The sequence below is a fragment of the Ascaphus truei genome, chromosome 15 (genome assembly GCF_040206685.1).
Source record: "Ascaphus truei isolate aAscTru1 chromosome 15, aAscTru1.hap1, whole genome shotgun sequence".
In the NCBI taxonomy this organism is placed as follows: domain Eukaryota; kingdom Metazoa; phylum Chordata; class Amphibia; order Anura; family Ascaphidae; genus Ascaphus; species Ascaphus truei.
Window position 1 is genome coordinate 14,412,226 of NC_134497.1, and position 19,467 is coordinate 14,431,692.

General features: G+C 48.1%; 1 protein-coding gene across 4 annotated transcripts; it reads right to left on the bottom strand.

The window, feature by feature from the left end:
* Window positions 1–702: 702 nt before the first annotated feature.
* SIRPB1 (signal regulatory protein beta 1) lies at window positions 703–19,267 on the bottom strand. 4 transcript variants are annotated; one of them, XM_075571705.1, is made up of 8 exons: window positions 19,169–19,267; window positions 18,347–18,691; window positions 11,667–11,978; window positions 10,970–11,314; window positions 9,968–10,078; window positions 9,663–9,706; window positions 8,524–8,767; window positions 703–1,309 (listed from the first exon to the last, which is right to left on the bottom strand). In XM_075571705.1, the coding sequence occupies exons 1-7, from the start codon at window positions 19,242–19,244 to the stop codon at window positions 8,525–8,527; spliced, it is 1,476 nt and encodes a 491-aa protein (XP_075427820.1). In that variant the 5' UTR covers window positions 19,245–19,267; the 3' UTR covers window positions 703–1,309; window position 8,524. The 4 variants fall into 4 exon arrangements, with proteins under 4 accessions (XP_075427820.1, XP_075427819.1, XP_075427818.1 ...); XM_075571704.1 differs by lacking the exon at window positions 703–1,309 and adding an exon at window positions 5,349–5,592; XM_075571703.1 differs by lacking the exon at window positions 703–1,309 and having other exon boundaries at window positions 5,349–8,767.
* Window positions 19,268–19,467: the final 200 nt, after the last annotated feature.

Sequence of the window (19,467 nt, forward strand, 5' to 3'; positions counted from 1 at the left end):
GAAAGCACCCGCTTTCCCTCAGCCTCAGCGCGCCTCCGCACGGCTGCTGCAACCCTGGACGCAGTCTAAAGCTGTCTGTATTAGTAGTAATGAGAAATGTATTCTCCCGGTCCAATACGTATAGTGCCCAGGGTTGAATTTAGAGGCTAAGCCAAATGATATTAAGCACAGATGGCCAGCTCATTTCCCCTGTGCAAATATCAGACTGCATTCATTGGGAGTAACAATAGTGTAGGTATCTAACAGCTCTTAATGTAATAAGAGTAACAATGGGAACATGTAGATATACGAGTTCACCTAATTAGTCAAATTATGAGACGAGCGATCCGAAGTCCGCCACGTGGTACGACTCCGGAATGCTTGTCTCATATAATTTGGCTTAGCCTCTATATTCAACCCTGGGCGCTATACGTATTGGACCGGGAGAATACATTTCTCATTACTACTAATACTGGCAGCTTAAGGCTGACCAACGATCACAACCATTTCTGCGATATATAGAACTGTATGGGTATAATAACCCCCAATTTAGTATTTCTAGTGAGTATCATCACTCTTCAATGGAGAATCATCTGTGTCTGTTATTGTTTGTCTAGTCTGTCCTAATATATTTTAACATTATATATACTGCACCATTAAAGTTTACATTTGAATTAATTGACCATTACACTTTAACTTGGAGTGTTACAATAGGGTTCTCTTTTTTCCTTATTTCTTATAAGGTCCTGTCTCTCATCAATATTACCCCTAGCACCCAATTCTACTGTGACTGTAGCAAGAGGTTATTCCCTTCCCCCGTCATGGGAGAGGGGGTTTGGCCTGGTATTAAAGGGGTTACACCCAATTTGGCCACCCCCTGCTCTCACTTGGGAAGCAATGGGTTAACTGGACTGCGGTCCAGTAATGTGTTTTTACCCTGCTTCAGCAGCCAAATGTGTATTCCCCTGTAAATGTGTATTGTTCCCATTCCAGTGTCTGCACCAACACATACACTGGGATCTATATGGGAGGGAAAGGGTTAATAGTTAAGGAGTGATTATAGCCCTTTGTTTCATTTCCCCGCCTTTGCAGGCTCCATTTTGCAGCTCCCCATAGGTCGCCGTTGCAGCTCCATACGATCCTATGGGGATACTGGCGATTTGGGCCCATTTTCATCAGAAGACCTGCAGGTTGCGCCCGAGAAGAGGAGCGGCGGTTCCCCATTGTAAGTCAATGAAGCCATTCATTCCAATGGGGATTCCTCGACGCCGACCTCCAGGAACGGATTGGCAGCCATCCAAACCGCAGACCGCAGAAGCGGATACATTGTCTAAAAAAGAGCATTGATCACATTAGGTTAAGTTCAATCACAATTGGCATGGGAAACTTAGGTTCTAGGGCACCCAGGAATAAAATAATTTTTGCCCCTAGACCCTAGGAACCCCCACACTCGACCACCACGGGTCCGAGAATGAGGGACCCCCGTAAAAGGTCGCACTCGCCACGAGGGTCGCGCCATAGACTCTAATGGGAGCGGAGGTCCCATTGAATCCTATGGCGGCGCCGGCCCATGCATTTCCTATGGAGGCGCCGGCCATATTGATTCTAATGGAGAAAAGCCGCGTGGCTTTGAAACAGCCAAGTCCGAAAGTGTTAAAAGTGTAAGCCTATATCTCCAGTTCTGTGAGTATCAGAGGGCTGGGATTTTGGCCGCAGGTAGTCACTGTACCGGCATGACTGCATGGCCATTTCCAGCCCTCTCCGATTAACCAGATGGAGTATAGGCAAATGTGAAAATTGTGATTTCCCCATTGACTTCAATGGCGGAGTTGCTCCATTGAAAGCCTATAGCAGCAGAGCCCATTGATTTCAATGGGAGAGTGAAATGCAGAGATTTATTTTAGCTATAGCGGAGAATCCTGCATTAAAGTTAATAGGGGATTTTAACTTGGTTTCTGTATCTTCGGTTCTGGGGGTTGTGGAAGGCTGATATTTGGCCACTATGGCAAGGGTCCTCCGGCATGAGGACCTGGCAAATTTCAGCCCGTTCAGACCCACAGAACGATTATTTTAATATATGTAGTTATTAAAGAATATACTGTTTTTCAAGGCTGGGATAAAGCCCGGGAAAGTTACTGGCTCTGCTTTATGTTAATGTTCAGAATGGCGACCATTTGTCTACAAACAGCCTCCCTGATCAAATACTTGGCCACTCTGATTGTGTACAATAGGGCGGAGAAACGCAGAGCCTGAGTAGTCTGTAAGTGTCATAATTCACACTTACAGACAAAAAGGATTCCTGACTAATAAGAAGTCTGATAGACTTTCAGGCGCCCAAATGTTAGGGAATGGGGCTGAAACTCCATATAAACAAGTGTAAGCCCTATACCCATTGTCTTTCGTGTCTTTTTGTGATGTCTTCATTGGAACCTGTATTGCTGAATGAATTGCTAATCCTGTACCTGATTGCTTCATTGTCCAACTCTTAAGTAAGTGCTATTTCTTGTCTGTTATTTGTATCATCTTCTGTGTTCACCTTCTTTAAGGAATAAACTATATTTATTATATCTACGTCGTGTTCAATTCAACCCAAATATTTTTGTGTGTATTATAATCTATCACTAGCTACCGTGACACCCCTCCCCTCCCCCCCCTACATTACAGGGAATTGAATGAGGGAGGAGGGGGTTATTGAGTGACAGAGGAGGAGGGGGGTATTGAGTGAGAGAGGAGGGGGGTATTGAGTGAGAGAGGAGGAGTAGGGTATTGAGTGAGAGAGGAGGAGGGGGTATTGAGTGAAAGAGGAGGAGGGGGGTATTGAGTGAGAGAGGAGGAGGGGGGTATTGAGTGAGAGAGGAGGAGGGGGGTATTGAGTGAGAGGGGAGGATGAGGGTATTGAGTGAGAGAGGAGGGGGGTATTGAGTGAGAGAGGAGGAGGGGGGTATTGAGTGAGAGAGGAGGAGGAGGGTATTGAGTGAGAGAGGAGGAGGGGGGTATTGAGTGAGAGAGGAGGAGGGGGGTATTGAGTGAGAGAGGAGGAGGGGGGTATTGAGTGAGAGAGGAGGAGGGGGTATTGAGTGAGAGAGGAGGAGGGGGGTATTGAGTGAGAGAGGAGGAGGGGGGTATTGAGTGAGAGAGGAGGAGGGGGGTATTGAGTGAGAGAGGAGGAGGGGGGTATTGAGTGAGAGAGGAGGGGGGGTATTGAGTGAGAGAGGAGGAGGGGGGTATTGAGTGAGAGAGGAGGAGGGGGGTATTGAGTGAGAGAGGAGGAGGGTATTGAGTGAGAGAGGAGGAGGGGGGTATTGAGTGAGAGAGGAGGAGGGGGGTATTGAGTGAGAGAGGAGGAGGGGGGTATTGAGTGAGAGATGAGGAGGGTATTGAGTGAGAGAGGAGGAGGGGGGTATTGAGTGAGAGAGGAGGAGGGGGGTATTGAGTGAGAGATGAGGAGGGTATTGAGTGAGAGAGGAGGAGGGGGGTATTGAGTGAGAGAGGAGGAGGGGGGTATTGAGTGAGAGAGGAGGAGGGGGGTGTTGAGTGAGAGAGGAGAAACCATTGGTGACAGGTGATGATGGCAAAGGTAGCGCCGCAGCTTCAGGTGAAGGATGAACCACATCCAAAGTTTAACGACAAGAGACGGGGGAGAAAAAACGCGTTCCGCATAGTGTAAATCTGAGTATAAAATGTATTTGTACAACAATTTAAAAAAACTTGATGTAGACACACTCAGTGGCGCATTTTCCATTAGGTCCGGGCCTAGGGCGGTAACATTTGAGGGCGGCAAAAATGTCCGCCCGCATTTTACATTTGCCGCGCTTTTGGGGCTTTCGGGCCTGACGGGAAGACACTTACATGTACGCTCATAGCGGATGCGACAAGACTAAAAAAAGTGAAAAAATACAGCGTACCAATTGAAAAATAAGTGAAAGTGACACCTTAACCAGTGAAGAGTGAAATGGTCAGTGTTATAACCCAGGGGAGTGCAAACGTTCCCCCCAGTACCCCCCCTGTCTGCACTCCCCCTCGCTCACACCCCTCTCCTTACCCTGGCTCCGGCATCAAATGACGCCGCGGGGTCACGTGACGTCACGTTGCCATGGTAAAGGACAGACAAGGTAAAGGAAGTTGCAGAGGCCTCCCGCGATCCCCGGCTTTTAATTTAAATGTCTTGTGGAAGAGCGCAGGGCCTCTGCAACTTCCCGCGCCCCCCCCCTCCATAAAAATCTCGTGCCACCCAGTTTGCGCACCCCTGTTATAACCCACGTGGTATGTGGTTAAGGTAAAATGATATGATGTGTATCTATAGTATGAGAAGTGAAACAACACAACCTTATATCAAGGAATAGAAATGAGAGAGCCTTTTGCTTTCTAAAGAAGGTAGCTCGTCATCTCAAAGCACTAGAAAAAATAGAAGACGGACCAACGCACGACTCTCATAGTGTAGTATAAAAATATCATTTGCAAAATAGTAAAAGGTAAGTATCACACGTACAAAAAAAACTAAAATGTGTTTTTTGTATGTGTGATACTTACTTTTTACTATTTTGCAAATGATATTTTTATACTACACTATGAGAGTCGTGCGCTTGTCCGTCTTCTATTTTTTTCGTGCGACCAGACTAAGCATGACCGCCTTAACCCTAAACCTGAGTGACAAATTAATATCTGTCTCCCAGTACCTGTTCAACATGCAGTATGTGATTTCAGAGCATGCCATTCTGTGACATGATTACAGATTTGTAACCCTTAAGATGCAGAGGAGGATATTCTCATTTTTAATAAAGTCACTCTTCTGTTGAACACTTTCTTATCCGCGCCCCTCGAACCTTGCAGAACCCTCCAGAGAATGCTTTTGAAGGTAGCTCTAAAAGAATCATTTTTATAAAGTTATCACAATGGCCATATTTTATTCCCACCTCTGGCCAGACAACTGCCCTTATCTTGAAACTCTATCAGAAACATACAACCCACCTGGCACATATAGTGGGCCATACAGGATAGCTCCCCCTCCACAATATCCCCCCATCCACAATATCCCCCCTCCCTCCCCTCCCCCCAATTAAGCTCTCTTTGAAGACGAACACAAACCCGGAAGAAGTCCTGACCTGTTGCACACCCAGCATATTGTATTTTTAAACCCAAGTTGTACCTTTTTAACCCCTGAAGCACCAGATGGATTAAAGTACATAATATCTCATGACATTATCATGACATGTGCAATCCTTGAGTAGTGACTGCTAGGCAGTGATATACATATGCAAATTAGTGTCCGGTGCAATCAATGACAGGGTAAATACAGCCTATGAGAATGGTTAAGAAATCAACTTGGCAATATATAGATATAGAGAGAGAGAGAGAGATGGAGTCTGTAATAGTGCAGAGTACTACAAAGTTTTAATGATTACAGAAAAGACAAACGCACTCACAAGAATACACAAGTAACGAGCTGATCTGTGAGACGCTGTGGTCCCCTCTCCCCGGACAGCACACAGGCTCTCCTCTGCTTGATTACGGACCATGGATGTGTTTTGACCCTCACAGCGATCCATAGTCAAGCACGGATTCTTGTTCCTGACGTCACCACAGCTGACTGCGGAGGAGAGCCTGTGCGCTGACCTGTAGAGGGGGACTACAGTGTCCATGTAACGCAGGGGTGAGCAAACTTCTTGCCTTGCGTCCCCCCCTGCCGGCTCTCCCCCCTTACCTGCTCTGAAGCATCAAATGACGCATGATGGTGTCCTGTGACATCACGATGCGTCGCTGAAGCCGACTGAATCACGGTAAGTGATGTTGCAGAGACCTCGCGTGGTCTCCCGGCATTTAATTTAAATGCCATGGGGAAGCGTGCGGGGCCTCTGTAACCGGATCCAGTCCTCCTATTGCCCCCTATAACTGCTTTCTATAACTCCTCATATTGCACATATAACTGCTCCCTAAAACTCCTCCTATTGCACATATAACCGCTCCCTAAAACTCCTCCTATTGCACATATAACCGCTCCCTAAAACTCCTATTGCCCCATATAACCCCTCCCTACTGTATAACTCCCTATATTCCCATATTATGTTGCTGTTACACACATCCCCACAGGGTGGTGCTATCTGATCACATTTAATCTAATAGCAATAGTGAAGGGAGGAGGGGGAGAAAGAGGGAGGGAGAGGAGGGGTGACAGAGGGAGGGAGAGGAGGGGGAGACAGAGGGAGGGAGAGGAGGGGGAGACAGAGGGAGGGAGAGGGAGACAGAGCGAGAGAGAGGAGGGGGACAGTGCAGAGAGACATCGAGACCCACAGAACACTTTCTCTGAACTGAAAAGTTGCAGTAGGAAGGACAGGGATGTAGGGAAGTGTGTACAATGTATGTGTCTGTGTATCAGTGAATGTTAATGTGTGTACATACATGTATGCATGTACGACGTGTATGTACATGTAGGTATGCATGTACTTCGGTATATGTGCGTGTGTACGTGTGTTTAAATGTACGTACACTACCGACACACTTTATTGAAGTGTGGTCGGTACCGCAAGCCGGGAAATCTCCCGGCTTGCTAGTGGCCGCCCCTCGGCGTGCCGCGCGTCATAGACGCGCGGTCACGCGTCATCGGGAGCGTGCGCCCGCTGCACGCGTGTCCAGGGGCTCCCCGAGGGAGCCCTGGTGTCCCGCGATCGCGGGACAGCGGCAGGAGGTTCCGGGGGACCCGGCGGACCCGGCAGCGGTAGGGAGAGCGCCCCGATCAGAGGGCGCTCTTCCGCTGCTTCGGCGTGCGCCCGTCACACTCGGGCGCGCGCCAGGCTACTGCTGCGGCACAGAACGGGCAAATGCTCGAATAAACTGTGCCGCAGCAGTAGGGTTGCCAGGTGGCTTCTCCATTGACACTGGACACAACGGTGAAAGGTGCGAGCGCTCGAGACCCACTCACCTCTCACAGCTCCATGCTGTTTCCTCCTCCCTTCGGCCCCACCCGTAGCCTCCTGGCACCTCCTCCTGATTGGCTGCTGCAGGGTAATGCATCCAATGAGGACAGAGGGAGCTGCCCAGCCCCTAAGCCGAGGGAAATCCCGCGGTCCCCAAGCCGCTCTGGTCACTATGTCCAGAGAGGTAATACCAGTATACACATACATGTCCAGAATTACCTCTCATGTATTGCTGGACACAGTGTCCAGATGCAGGACAGTCCAGTTCAATACTGGACACCTGGCGACCCTACGATGTACGTGTATGTATGGATGAATGTGTGTGTACGTCTATGTATGGATGAATGTGTGTGTACGTGTATGTATGGATGGATGGATGTGTGTGTACGTGTAGGTATGGATGGATGTGTGTGTACGTGTATGTATGGATGGATGTGTGTGTACGTGTATGTATGGATGGATGTGTGTGTACATGTATGTATGGATGAATGTGTGTGTACGTGTATGTATGGATGAATGTGTGTGTACGTGTAGGTATGGATGAATGTGTGTGTACGTCTATGTATGGATGAATGTGTGTGTACGTGTATGTATGGATGAATGTGTGTGTACGTGTATGTATGGATGGATGTGTGTGTACGTGTATGTATGGATGAATGTGTGTGTACGTGTAGGTATGGATGGATGTGTGTGTACGTGTATGTATGGATGGATGTGTGTGTACGTGTAGGTATGGATGAATGTGTGTGTACGTGTAGGTATGGATGGATGTGTGTGTACGTGTATGTATGGATGGATGTGTGTGTACGTGTAGGTATGGATGAATGTGTGTGTACGTGTATGTATGGATGAATGTGTGTGTACGTGTAGGTATGGATGGATGGATGTGTGTGTACGTGTAGGTATGGATGGATGGATGTGTGTGTACGTGTAGGTATGGATGGATGTGTGTGTACGTGTAGGTATGGATGGATGTGTGTGTACGTGTATGTATGGATGTGTGTACGTGTATGTATGGATGGATGTGTGTGTACGTGTATGTATGGATGTGTGTGTACGTGTATGTATGGATGGATGTGTGTGTACGTTTATGTATGTATGGATGTGTGTGTACGTGTATGTATGGATGAATGTGTGTGTACGTGTATGTATGGATGAATGTGTGTGTACGTGTATGTATGGATGAATGTGTGTGTACGTGTATGTATGGATGAATGTGTGTGTACGTGTATGTATGGATGAATGTGTGTGTACGTGTATGTATGGATGAATGTGTGTGTACGTGTAGGTATGGATGAATGTGTGTGTACCTGTATGAATGGATGGATGTGTGTGTAGGTATGGATGGATGTGGGTGTACGTGTATGTATGGATGGATGTGTGTGTACGTGTATGTATGGATGGATGTGTGTGTACGTGTAGGTATGGATGGATGTGTGTGTATGTGTAGGTATGGATGGATGTGTGTGTACGTGTATGTATGGATGGATGTGTGTGTATGTGTATGTATGGATGGATGTGTGTGTACGTGTAGGTATGGATGGATGTGTATATGTGGATTGATTTCTCCTGGGGCTGGGGATGTTACAAATGATGGTGATTATATAACACGCTCCGTGCTGCTCTTTCACACCTCATGTGATTAGTCTCCTTTTGTTCACATGTGCATAGACCACGGGATCGGCTTCGGGTTTGGGGGGTTCTCTGCTCAGTTGCGTCATCTGCAGGCTGGAGTTGGCTAGCTGGTCAGCGGGCCGGTTCTGGCACCGCACACTGGTGTATTCATAGATCGGGTCAGCGCTGGGTGCTGGGTGGGGGGCGGCACTTCTGTCAAAGTGAGCGATGTCCACATAGATTAACCCGGGGTCTTCATCAGCCTGCGGGGTATAAAGAAACACTGACTCCTTATATGCCTCACTGTTGGACCCTTATAATACCCCCACCCCGATCACTGCCCTTATTATACCCCCACCCCCATCACGTCCCTTATTATACCCCCACCCCCATCACTGCCCTTATAATACCCCCACCCCCATCACTGCCCTCATAATACTCCCCCCATCACTGCCCTCATAATACTCCCCCCATCACTGCCCTCATAATACCCCCCCATCACTGCCCTCATAATACCCCCCCATCACTGCCCTTATAATACCCCCCCCATCACTGCCCTCATAATACTCCCCCCATCACTGCCCTTATAATACCCCTCCATTACTGCCCTTATTATACCCCACACCACTGCCCTCATAATACTCCCCCATCATTGCCCTCATAATACCCCCCATCACTGCCCTCATAATACCCCCCCATCACTGCCCTCATAATACCCCCCCATCACTGCCCTCATAATACTCCCCACACACCCTCACTACCCCAGTCTACCCTACAGTTTTTGACCCCTAACATACTTCCCACCTCCCCCTCACTGTATAAACCCATGATACTCCCCACCTCCCCCCACACTGTATGGTCCCCATAATACTCCACTCCGCAACCCCCCCCCCCTAACTGTGTGGTTCTCATAACACTCCTCCCCCCTCAATGTATGATACCCATAATACTCCCCCCCTCCCCTCTCACTGTATGATCCCATAATACTCCCCCTCCCCTCACTGTATGATCCCCATAATACCACCCCTCCCCGTATGATCCCCATAATACCACCCCTCCCCTCACTGTATGATCCCCATAATACTCCCCACCTCCCCTCATACACCCTAACTCTCCTTCCATTATCCCCTTGGACATGTTTAGAAGTAAATTCTTTACCTGGTTCTCGCCTCTCGGAGACTGCGTGTTTGCCCTTAATTTTCCTAGAAACAGAATAAGAATATCAGCTTTATAGACAGAAAACAGAGACAACCACCCCTATTTATACAGAAGCTTATGGACAGACTGTTTAGATTGTTAGCTCTGTGTCCCTGCCCCAGGTTTTCCATTCCTGCCTGTAGTAGTTACACCTGTTATTTCTCGTTTCACCCTGTACAGAGCTCCGTACACGTTCAATGTCGTATAATCAAATAATAATAGAATAATATTGCTGCTCTCTCCCTTTAGCTCCCAGGGTCACTCACTTTTTCTCGCTGTCATACACACTAAGATTGCTGTCACACAGAGCAGCAGCAGCAGCAACAGCACAGCGCCTCCGGCTCCTACTGCAACATACAGCATCATCTCCCCATCACCTGTGACAAGGACAAGGACATGAGGACCAGAAGAGCCTGGCACGGAAGGTGTAAACATCATGCACATTGTGGTGACAATGACCCTGTCTGTGACCCCAATTGTGCAGAAGAACAGTTTGGAGATTAGACGGGGGTGGGGGGACATAAACCCCTCTTATGTAACTTTCCTTCTTGTCACTGTCACAGGCAGGGAGCTCAGCGTGTGACAAAGTAAGGCTGAGGCCCCAGTTCCTCCGCTGCACGCGCGCCCGCGAGACTGGCGGCGTGTGCAGCCGATTCCCCGGTCTGCAGTGAGCTGCAGGAAGAGAGACCGGGGGGGGGGGGCGTGGCGGGGGAGTGACGGGGGCGCGGCCATGACGTCACCCGGCAGGTTCGCCCTCATTGACTGAACCGCCGGGGGCTTGGCCTAGCGCTCCGTCGCGAGTCCTGCTCTCAATTCTATTGAGAGCAGGAGCAACTCTCGCCACAGTGGGCGCTGCAGTAGCCAGCGGGGACCAGGCCTAAGGCTAGGACCCTGCTGCAGTCGGCGGGCGCGCGCGCGCTACCACCAGCCCCTTACCTGCTCCCTAGCTGTCCCCGGTCCCTCCTCGCTTCCTGGCTCACTGCGTACTGCGACGCGTCAGCCGGCAGGGGATACACCTGCGACGACGCGTCACACAGTGCGCCAGGGAGCCAATCAGAGACGTGTGTCTCTTTACAACAGCAAGATACATGTTTTACCTAAACACCTTTTGTAATCATTTTTTTCTTAAAGTGGGGTTAACCTCGTACCCGACTAAATGAACCCCTGTGTTCGTAATGCTGGGATTCCAATACAACTTAAGGAGGAGACTTCAAGTGAAGAGGCAAGAGGACAGGATAGAAAGGATGTTCTTGCTTGTATCCGCTCACCTTCCCCAGGCGTTGACACTGTCACTGTCACCGTGTCATTCATCACAGAATAGGTCCCGTGTGCTACCCAACAGGTATTCACAGAATAGGTCCCGTGTGCTACCCGACAGGTGTAGTTAGCCTCTTGTCGCAGCCTCAGGGACCTGGTGACACTGTAGGTGACACTGTAGGTGCCATCATTATCAGGGGTCTCTGTCTGAGGTTCCGCGGGAAAACTCTCCCCATTCTCTAACCATGTCACTGTCACCCCCGCGGGATAAAACCCTGCGACACGGCAGAAAGCTGTCACCGTCTGGTTGGTTTGGGGACTCTGGGGGACAATCCAGACCTTAATCTGGGGAGAAACTGGGGAGAAGCGCAGAAAGGTGAGAATGTATGCAGAGAAAAACGGAGTTATTAATAACACCCTGTGCAGTATTAATCATGCTCTGCAGTAACAATATCATCTGCAGGCTTATTGTTGTTGTAAGAAGTATTAATAGTATTGTGTACAGTATCACTAATTTACAATGCAGTGTTAAAAAACCTCAGGAGTACTTATAACATTCTCTGCATTATTAGTATCCTCTGCAGCATTAATACTATACTCTGCCATCTTAATAATTGCCCTTCGTAGCAATAATAATACTCCTTGCAGGTATTAATAATGTGCCCTGCTGTACCCTCTGCAGTATTAGTAAGACCCCCTGCTTGGTACCTGTGATGATGTCACTCAGGAGAAGTGTCCCATTGAGGGGAGAGGACAGTGCTTGGTGCTGGATGAGACAGGTGACGTGTGACAGCAGGTCCTGTCTATGCAGTGTCACTGTCGCCGTGCTGCGCAGAGAGAACATGCCGTCTGTCCCGGGAAGGACATCTGTCTGTGCCGCTGGGATCCTGTCACCTCCTTTCATCCAGGCGACAGTGACATTTTGGGGGGTGAATCCATCCGAGCGGCAGGTATAGTTGACAGACTGACCAGTGGGTACCCTGCCACGGGGGACAGTGACAGCCGGGGGGGAGGGAGGGGCTGCAAAACAAAGGGGACAAGTTTAGGGGGGTCCGCATCACATAACCTGTGAACACCTGGAGACCTGTCACATGACACTGATCTTACTGTAGCTCACAGTGACACATGCTTAAAGGCTAAGTGTGCCTACCGCAAGGTTTACTTACACCCCCACCTACAAACTGAGACCACACAGTTTTGTGGAAGTAAAAATGGGTCACGGCTTTATTGCCTTAACAATATTTAAGTAATAATCCCCTCAGAGCAGGGCATTGCTGGCCAATAACATTAGAGCTGTTCTTTCCCCCACTTCAGTGGCTGCATATTGGGCCTACGCTATTCCTCTTCTTCTGCTAGGGAGGTAGGGAAGAGCTAGGATGGCTGCGGGTGCCCTTGGCCTGTAGCGACGGTCCAGGGACCATCTTCAGTGAAAGCTGAGCTGACTGACTGTCTCCAGCAGAAGACTGCTGAGTAACTGTCACTGCAGAAGTGTAGTATTAAACCCGTTCCTGTTTTGCAATATACCTCCTGCCTGGTGCGTGACCTTACTAGGGGGAGAGGTAATAAGTTCTACCGTGGGAGATCACCTTCAGTTCCTGGAGCCTACGGCAGATGGAGGCGCTGCACTGCTAAGTAGATATGTAGGGTATGAACCCCAGAAGCCTGTTCCTGTGTCCCCACTACCATCGGCGGACGACTGAGCCCACCTGTTACCCGCAGGTGTTTGCCCTGTAATGCCCCTATCTGCGATTGGGTGGAGGGAAAGTGCATTATATACTAAGTAAACAAACCTACGCGTTTCATGCCGAGGCACTTTTCATGCCGAGGCACCTTGATGAAGTGCCTCGGCATGAAACGCGTAGGTGCGTTTACGTAGTCCATCTGTTTTTGAGCCTGCAATAAAACTGATCTATATGGAGTTTGCTGTGGGATTTTTTCTATGTTACCAAGACTGGAGATCCTCCTGCCTTGCTCTGTCACACACTGCCTTTCTGGGTGTCTACTCTACGGATTGCACGCTATGGATATCGTTTGGATGCTACAAGCTGGCAGGTAATGGGCTATTATGCCCTGATATAAGTCCTGTCAGTACTTTATTGGCTATCAGCATGATTGTCTACATTCTTTTGCTTTTACTGCAAGTTTATTAAAAGGAAATTGTGCATGCACCCCTCCTCCACCCACAAAACACACACTGCAGACACACTGCAGCACCCACAACACACACACAGCAGACACACACCAACAAAACAGACTTTGCTGCCCCCGCTACACCCACAAAACACACAACAGACACACAAATCTTTCCCCTCACTCTCCTGTGCGAAGCTCTCTGCAGGCAGGGAGGGTGAGGAGTCAGTGCCTGGCTGCAGGCAGGGAGGGGGAGGAGTCAGTGCCTGGCTGCAGACAGGGGGAGGAGTCAGTGCCTGGCTGCAGGCAGGGGGAGGAGTCAGTGCCTGGCTGCAGGCAGGGTGAGGAGTCAGTACCTGGCTGCAGGCGGGGGAGGAGTCAGTGCCTGGCTGCAGGCAGGGGGAGGAGTCAGTGCCTGGCTGCAGGCAGGGGGAGGAGTCAGTGCCTGGCTGCAGGCGGGGGAGGAGTCAGTGCCTGGCTGCAGGCAGGGGGAGGAGTCAGTGCCTGGCTGCAGGCAGGGGGAGGCATCAGTGCCTGGCTGCAGGCAGGGGGAGAAGTCAGTGCCTGGCTGCAGGCAGGGGGAGGAGTCAGTGCCTGGCTGCAGGCAGGGGGAGGAGTCAGTGCCTGGCTGCAGGCAGGGGGAGGAGTCAGTACCTGGCTGCAGGCAGGGGGAGGCGTCAGTACCTGGCTGCAGGCAGGGGGAGGAGTCAGTGCCTGGCTGCAGGCAGGGTGTGGGAGTCAGTGCCTGGCTGCAGGCAGGGGGAGGAGTCAGTGCCTGGCTGCAGGCAGGGTGTGGGAGTCAGTGCCTGGCTGCAGGCAGGGGGAGGAGTCAGTGCCTGGCTGCAGGCAGGGTGTGGGAGGCTTTCTTTTAAGTTCTAGGCCGGGATATGCTGAAACCCTGTCCTGTTGGGGGGGGGGGGGGCAGGGGTTGAGGACTGGAGTTGAGAACCCCTGCCTTACTGTACTAACCCCTTGCACCTTTGCTGGGAAGCAATTCCATATCTGCAGCTGCATCAAGACAAACGGTTTAATTAACTTGCATAAAATGTAAGAAACTCACTAGATAACTGGGCTACTTTGTTACAGGACAGAAGTTCTTATCAATAAGGAGGTGATAACGAACTTCGCGCTTTGGTGAAATTGATATGTATTTTTTTTCTTTTTTTAATTGGGTTTTCCAAACATATTGTATTATAAACCAATAAACATTACAATACAAAAATATAACATTCAATTACAGAAATGAAGCGTATTAATACAGAAACTGGTTATTCATATTGAACATATGATTCAAAATATGATCATAAAAAGGTTGGACATCTTTTTAGAAAGGAAAGGTATACAGGGATATACCAAATAAGTAAACATGGGAAGGATGTTGATCCAGGGAGTAATCTGATTGCCAATATTTGGAGTCAGGAAGGAGTTTATTATCCCCCTTATGAGATATCATTAGATGATGTGTCACTGGGGTTGTGTGTTTGCTTCCTCTGGATCAATATACTGTAAGTACGGATATAGGGTAAAGTATCTGTCTAAATTTAGCATAGGGTGACCTTGATGGACGTACGTCTTTTTTCAACCTGATCTACTATGTAACTATGTAACTACTATATAACTATGCAACTATGTACTGTACGTATGTATATCTTTATTTATATAGCGCCAATAGTGTACTCAGTGCTTCACAGAGACAATACAGGGAATTATAATACAATAAGCGCAGCAGTCAGACCATAGAAACGGAAATCCCTGCCCCGGAGAGCTTACAATCTAAGTGGTATGTTGGGAGACTTACAGAGACAGCAGGTGAGGGAATAAGTGCAGTAGATGGCAGTGCTTGGGCACAATGGTTGGTAGGAGTGAGAAGGAGGAGTAGAGAGAGGGGGGGAGTGAATAGAGTATTTGTGGGGGTGCTTTTTAACTATGTAACGTCATGGTTTCAAATTAAAAATAATATAGACTTACACAAATAATATTAAGGAAAATTCCCAATACCCACCAACACAAAAGTTTTCCTTAAAGCTGCAGTTCAGTCTTTTTTTTTTTTCATTTATTTTTTACTTCAATAGTTTCATGTGGGCAATCTCTAATTACCTAAAGAACTGCATAGCTGCCGGTCAATTCGTTCTCCGTCTATTGATCGGCAAAGTTTGGCGACATCTTTAAATATGGGGAATGTAAATCGTTGCTATAGGAACAAGCATGCTTGTTAAAATAGAATACAAGAAAATTGGTCTTTCAAAGTTTTTTTTTTTAAAACCGAAAATGCTAAAAGTATTTTTTCTTACTACAGAACTGATTTATTTAAAAAAAACACACATGCAGGATATTGCCTGAACTGCAGCTTTAAACTCAAACGTCAGCTTTCAATATACATTTTCCAATCCAAGCCTAATAGAAGGGTTCCCATTGTCTCCTCTCTTTGTCTGTTTCATATGGTATTGTGGACCAAACAGAGCCATCATCTGTGACTTTCCGATATCAGTCCAAGGAGGCCCCGAGAGGTGTGCTCAAATGTCTGTTTGATCAAGCCTGTGTCCTATTGTGGCACAGTATCAATAAACGTCTCCCATTGTCTAAAAACAAAGACTCTGTTCTGAGTTCTTTATTCGTCTCTGGTTCTAACTGATTTATTTATTTTATTTATAAAATGTTTTACCAGGAAGTGATACATTGAGAGTTACCTCTCGTTTTCAAGTATGTCCTGGGCACAGTTAATCTGACAAATAATACATGGTTACAAATACAGTTACATAAATGAACAGTGTAGAAAAACAATTGACAGACAGGCGCACTAAGGGGCAAGGATGACTTTAATGTTAAAAGGTGTATAATAATAAGGATAAGGCAATAGACAGCCAAAACCACATCAATATAAAACAATGCTAAAATAAACAAAAAACGAAGGTAAAACAAGTATTAGAGTAGCTGGCTATACACCAGCAAGGGCGGAGGAATGGGACAGGTCAGTACCTGACGAAGCACTACGTGCGAAACGCGTAGAGGTCACGTGTTACTGTTCGTGTGGAGTTTTGCAGTCGGAGGCAGTGCTCGTCTCTACACTTCACTTCCCTCTGCTCAGCAGGGTATGTTCTTAGATCGGTTCCGGATCCCCTCTTTAGTGCATGTAAACTGGTACTGACCTGTCCCACTCCTCCGCCTTTGCTGGTGTATAGCCAGCTACTCTAATACTTGTTTTACCTTGGTTTTTTGTTTATTTTAGCATTGTTTTATATTGATGTGGTTTTGGCTGTCTATTGCCTTATCCTTATTATTATTATATACCTGTTCACCTTTTAACATTAAAGTCATCCTTGCCCCTTAGTGCGCCTGTCTGTCAATTGTTTTTCTTGTCTGTGAGCTCCTTTGCGGGAGCTCACCTTTACAGGGGGTGTGTGGAGTCCCCCAGACTGACGGCAGCAAGAGGGACTATATTCAGTGATATCCCTAGCGCGGTTTGACATTCCTGCCTTAAATGAACAGTGTATACATTATATAACTTGTCTAGTAGGATTCATTTAGTCACGTCAACTTTCACGGTGTCTGTTGTGGGAGAGTCTGGCTTGATCCACTTTACCGTCACCGTTTTTCTTGCTGCAAGCCAAGTAATCTCTGCTAACCCTGGGATATTTCTCCCTACATTTGCTTCCTTCCAGATCTCCATGTTTCCATGCTGTAATTAGGGTTGTCAGGTGGTTTTTCCAAAAATATTGGACACAATGGTTGAAAGGTGTGACGCGCTGGAGACAGATGCACACACCCTTTCTCACCTCTCTCCGCTCCATGCTGTTTCCTCCTCTCCTTGGGCTCACTCCCAGTCTCCCGACACCTCCTCCTGATTGGAGGAATTACCCAGCAGCAACCAATCAGGATGGAGGGAGCTGCCCAGCCCCCTAGCAGCAGCCCTGCTGTCTCCCTGCTTGGAGAAATCCCTCTAACCACTGACCCTTTATAGTTTTTACTAGCTACAATGCTAGATCCTATACTGTAAGTACAAATATAGGATAAAGTATCTGTCGTCTAAATTTAGCATAGGTTGAACTTGATGGACATATGTCTTTTTTCAACCTCATCTACTATGTAACTATGTAACTATATTCAACTATGTAACGGTGTAACTATGTAACAAAAATCAATCCCATCTTGGGAGACTCTTTCTTCCTTCCCCCTTCTCAGCTCTCCGCTGTTTGCCCGGGTTACCGCCCTGGGGGCTGCGCTGGGGATCGCTACGTTTATTTTGACTGAATTTTGGGGCTACGATCTTCCCTTGCAGAGCGGGGACGCTCTGGAGCTCAGCTGCTTGCGTCCGCCCTCGCTGGCGCCATACCGGAAGTCCGAAATTGATTTCTATGTATCAAGGATTCCTTGGTGCTAAACCATCGAAGAGCAGAGCACCATGGGTATTACCCATAAACACCCTGCGCAGTGATATAGGATTGGTATCTTTGATAAATCAGGTGCTGTTTTTGCACCGGGGAAAGGACCCGTTCTAGAGAGGGTTTCATGGAGCAAAGTGACAAGTCTGCGCCGCTTTGCCAACCAGCGAAAAACGCGTCCGATTTTACCAAGGAAACAAACCGGCCCGGTATTTACTGTGAATTGTTCCTAATTGTTGCATTAAATACCTGGTCATTTAAATCATTAAAACCAGAGACGAACATGAAACACAGACAGAGCTCAATGCACATCCAGCGAAACTTTATACACGGTACAGTGCCTAAATATACATGTATAGATTTTACCAAGGAAACAAACCGGCCCGGTATTTACTGTGAATTGTTCCTAAATACCTGGTCATTTAAATCATTAAGAAGCTGCTGGCGGAAAATTTGGACTGAAAAATCTTTAGTTAATTTCTGGGGAAAACGACAGAAAATGAATGTCAGGAATTTGCTGGATTTCTTTTTTTTACGTTTGCGCCACATTTTTGTGGGACATGAAGCAAAAGGTGACGGTGTGCTCATTTGCATGTCATTACCCAGAATCCCTTGCTGCAGTGGAAGCCCTGTATGCGAAGAGATAATGGTGACAAGCAGGGTTGCCGACCTGTCTGAGACATGTGAACGGGCTCACAACTTATAATATATGTAACGTGTTCGGTTTAAATCATCAATCCCAGGGGGACCTATATAATAATGAAACCCCCCTCCTCTCCCCCCACCCCGACGTGGTCATTTCCCTATGTCCATATAACGAGCACAAGGTATCACAAGGTGAGGATTCATGCATGTGAGCATCATGTGACACCTGCTCACCTGTCACATACAGAACAGTGCCTCCTCCAGACCTGAACTCCTCCTCTCCTGCTGCTGTCCTGCGGAACTTGACACATGTATACGTCCCATTGTCCTGCCGGGTGATGCTGATGATGATGATGGAGAAGTCAGAGCTAGAGCCACTGATTACCTGGGACACTCGGTCTGGTTTCTGATTTACAAAGGAGAAGAATTCCTTGCGGGGTCCCCCATTCTCCCTGAACCATCTGACTCCTCCTGGGGGTCCTGCACCGGTAACCGTGCAGTTCAGGGTGACAGATCCTCCCACGGACACCGAAACTGACCCCTGGGGCTGATGGACACTCAGAGTCTGTCCTCGGACTCCTGGGAAGGACAGAGCAAAACATTTGAATCAATCAGGTTTATCTCACTCTTGGATTGTGAGCTCTTGGACAAAACCACAGTTTACACTCCAGACCCTTCACACAGACCAGTGATAGTATGGGGAGAGTTACGTGGCACTTATCAACGTGAGAACAAAAACCCACTAATGGCTACAAAATGGTATTTGGAATGGTACAGTAGGAAGCTGGTCCGGGGTTTTGCTTCTAGGTTGGGGCTTGAAATCATTATTAAATAATCCCAAAACATTTCATGCCCCTTTCTCTTCTTGACTGATGACGTGATGCCCGTGCCTGCAAAGTGGCCGAGTGAAGGCAGAGTTTATCTCATTGGGTTCCCCGCCTGACGGCGAGACTTCTGTGGTCTCCAAAAGCTGAGCTACGTAGAGGCTCTCCAGCTGCTCTGGAAAGTGGCAGTGGTTGTCCAAGACTAATGAGCCCATCGGGACTCTGCACTCACCCGGGAGCGGAGGGGATGCCAGCAGCAGACAGATGAGGGCAGGGAGTGGGCATCGGGCAGAGCGCACACACTCCATACCTCTCAGCAGGCAGGATGAGGGTCACTGCCAGGCTGACTCACACATGGGGAAGTTGAACCTCAGAGAGGAACAAGCCGAGAGCAGAATCTCCACATCTGGTTTGTCTAACCACTGCTTTCTTTTAAGCAATAATTCAGCCCCCAGTCCCCGGCGCTCTACGTGTGTCAGCAATATATTGCAGGGCCTCTGGCACTGAAATGGTTAAGCTGTTCTCAGATGA

Coding starts and splice junctions, on each gene's coding strand:
- SIRPB1 (XM_075571705.1), bottom strand. CDS start 19,244: ATGGAGTGTGTGCGCTCTGCCCGATGCCCACTCCCTGCCCTCATCTGT. Junction 11,979..18,346: donor CACTGTTCTGTATGTGACAG/GTGAGCAGGTGT, acceptor TTTGTTTTGCAG/CCCCTCCCTCCCCCCCGGCT. Junction 9,707..9,967: donor GTGTATGACAGCGAGAAAAA/GTGAGTGACCCT, acceptor TTCTGTTTCTAG/GAAAATTAAGGGCAAACACG.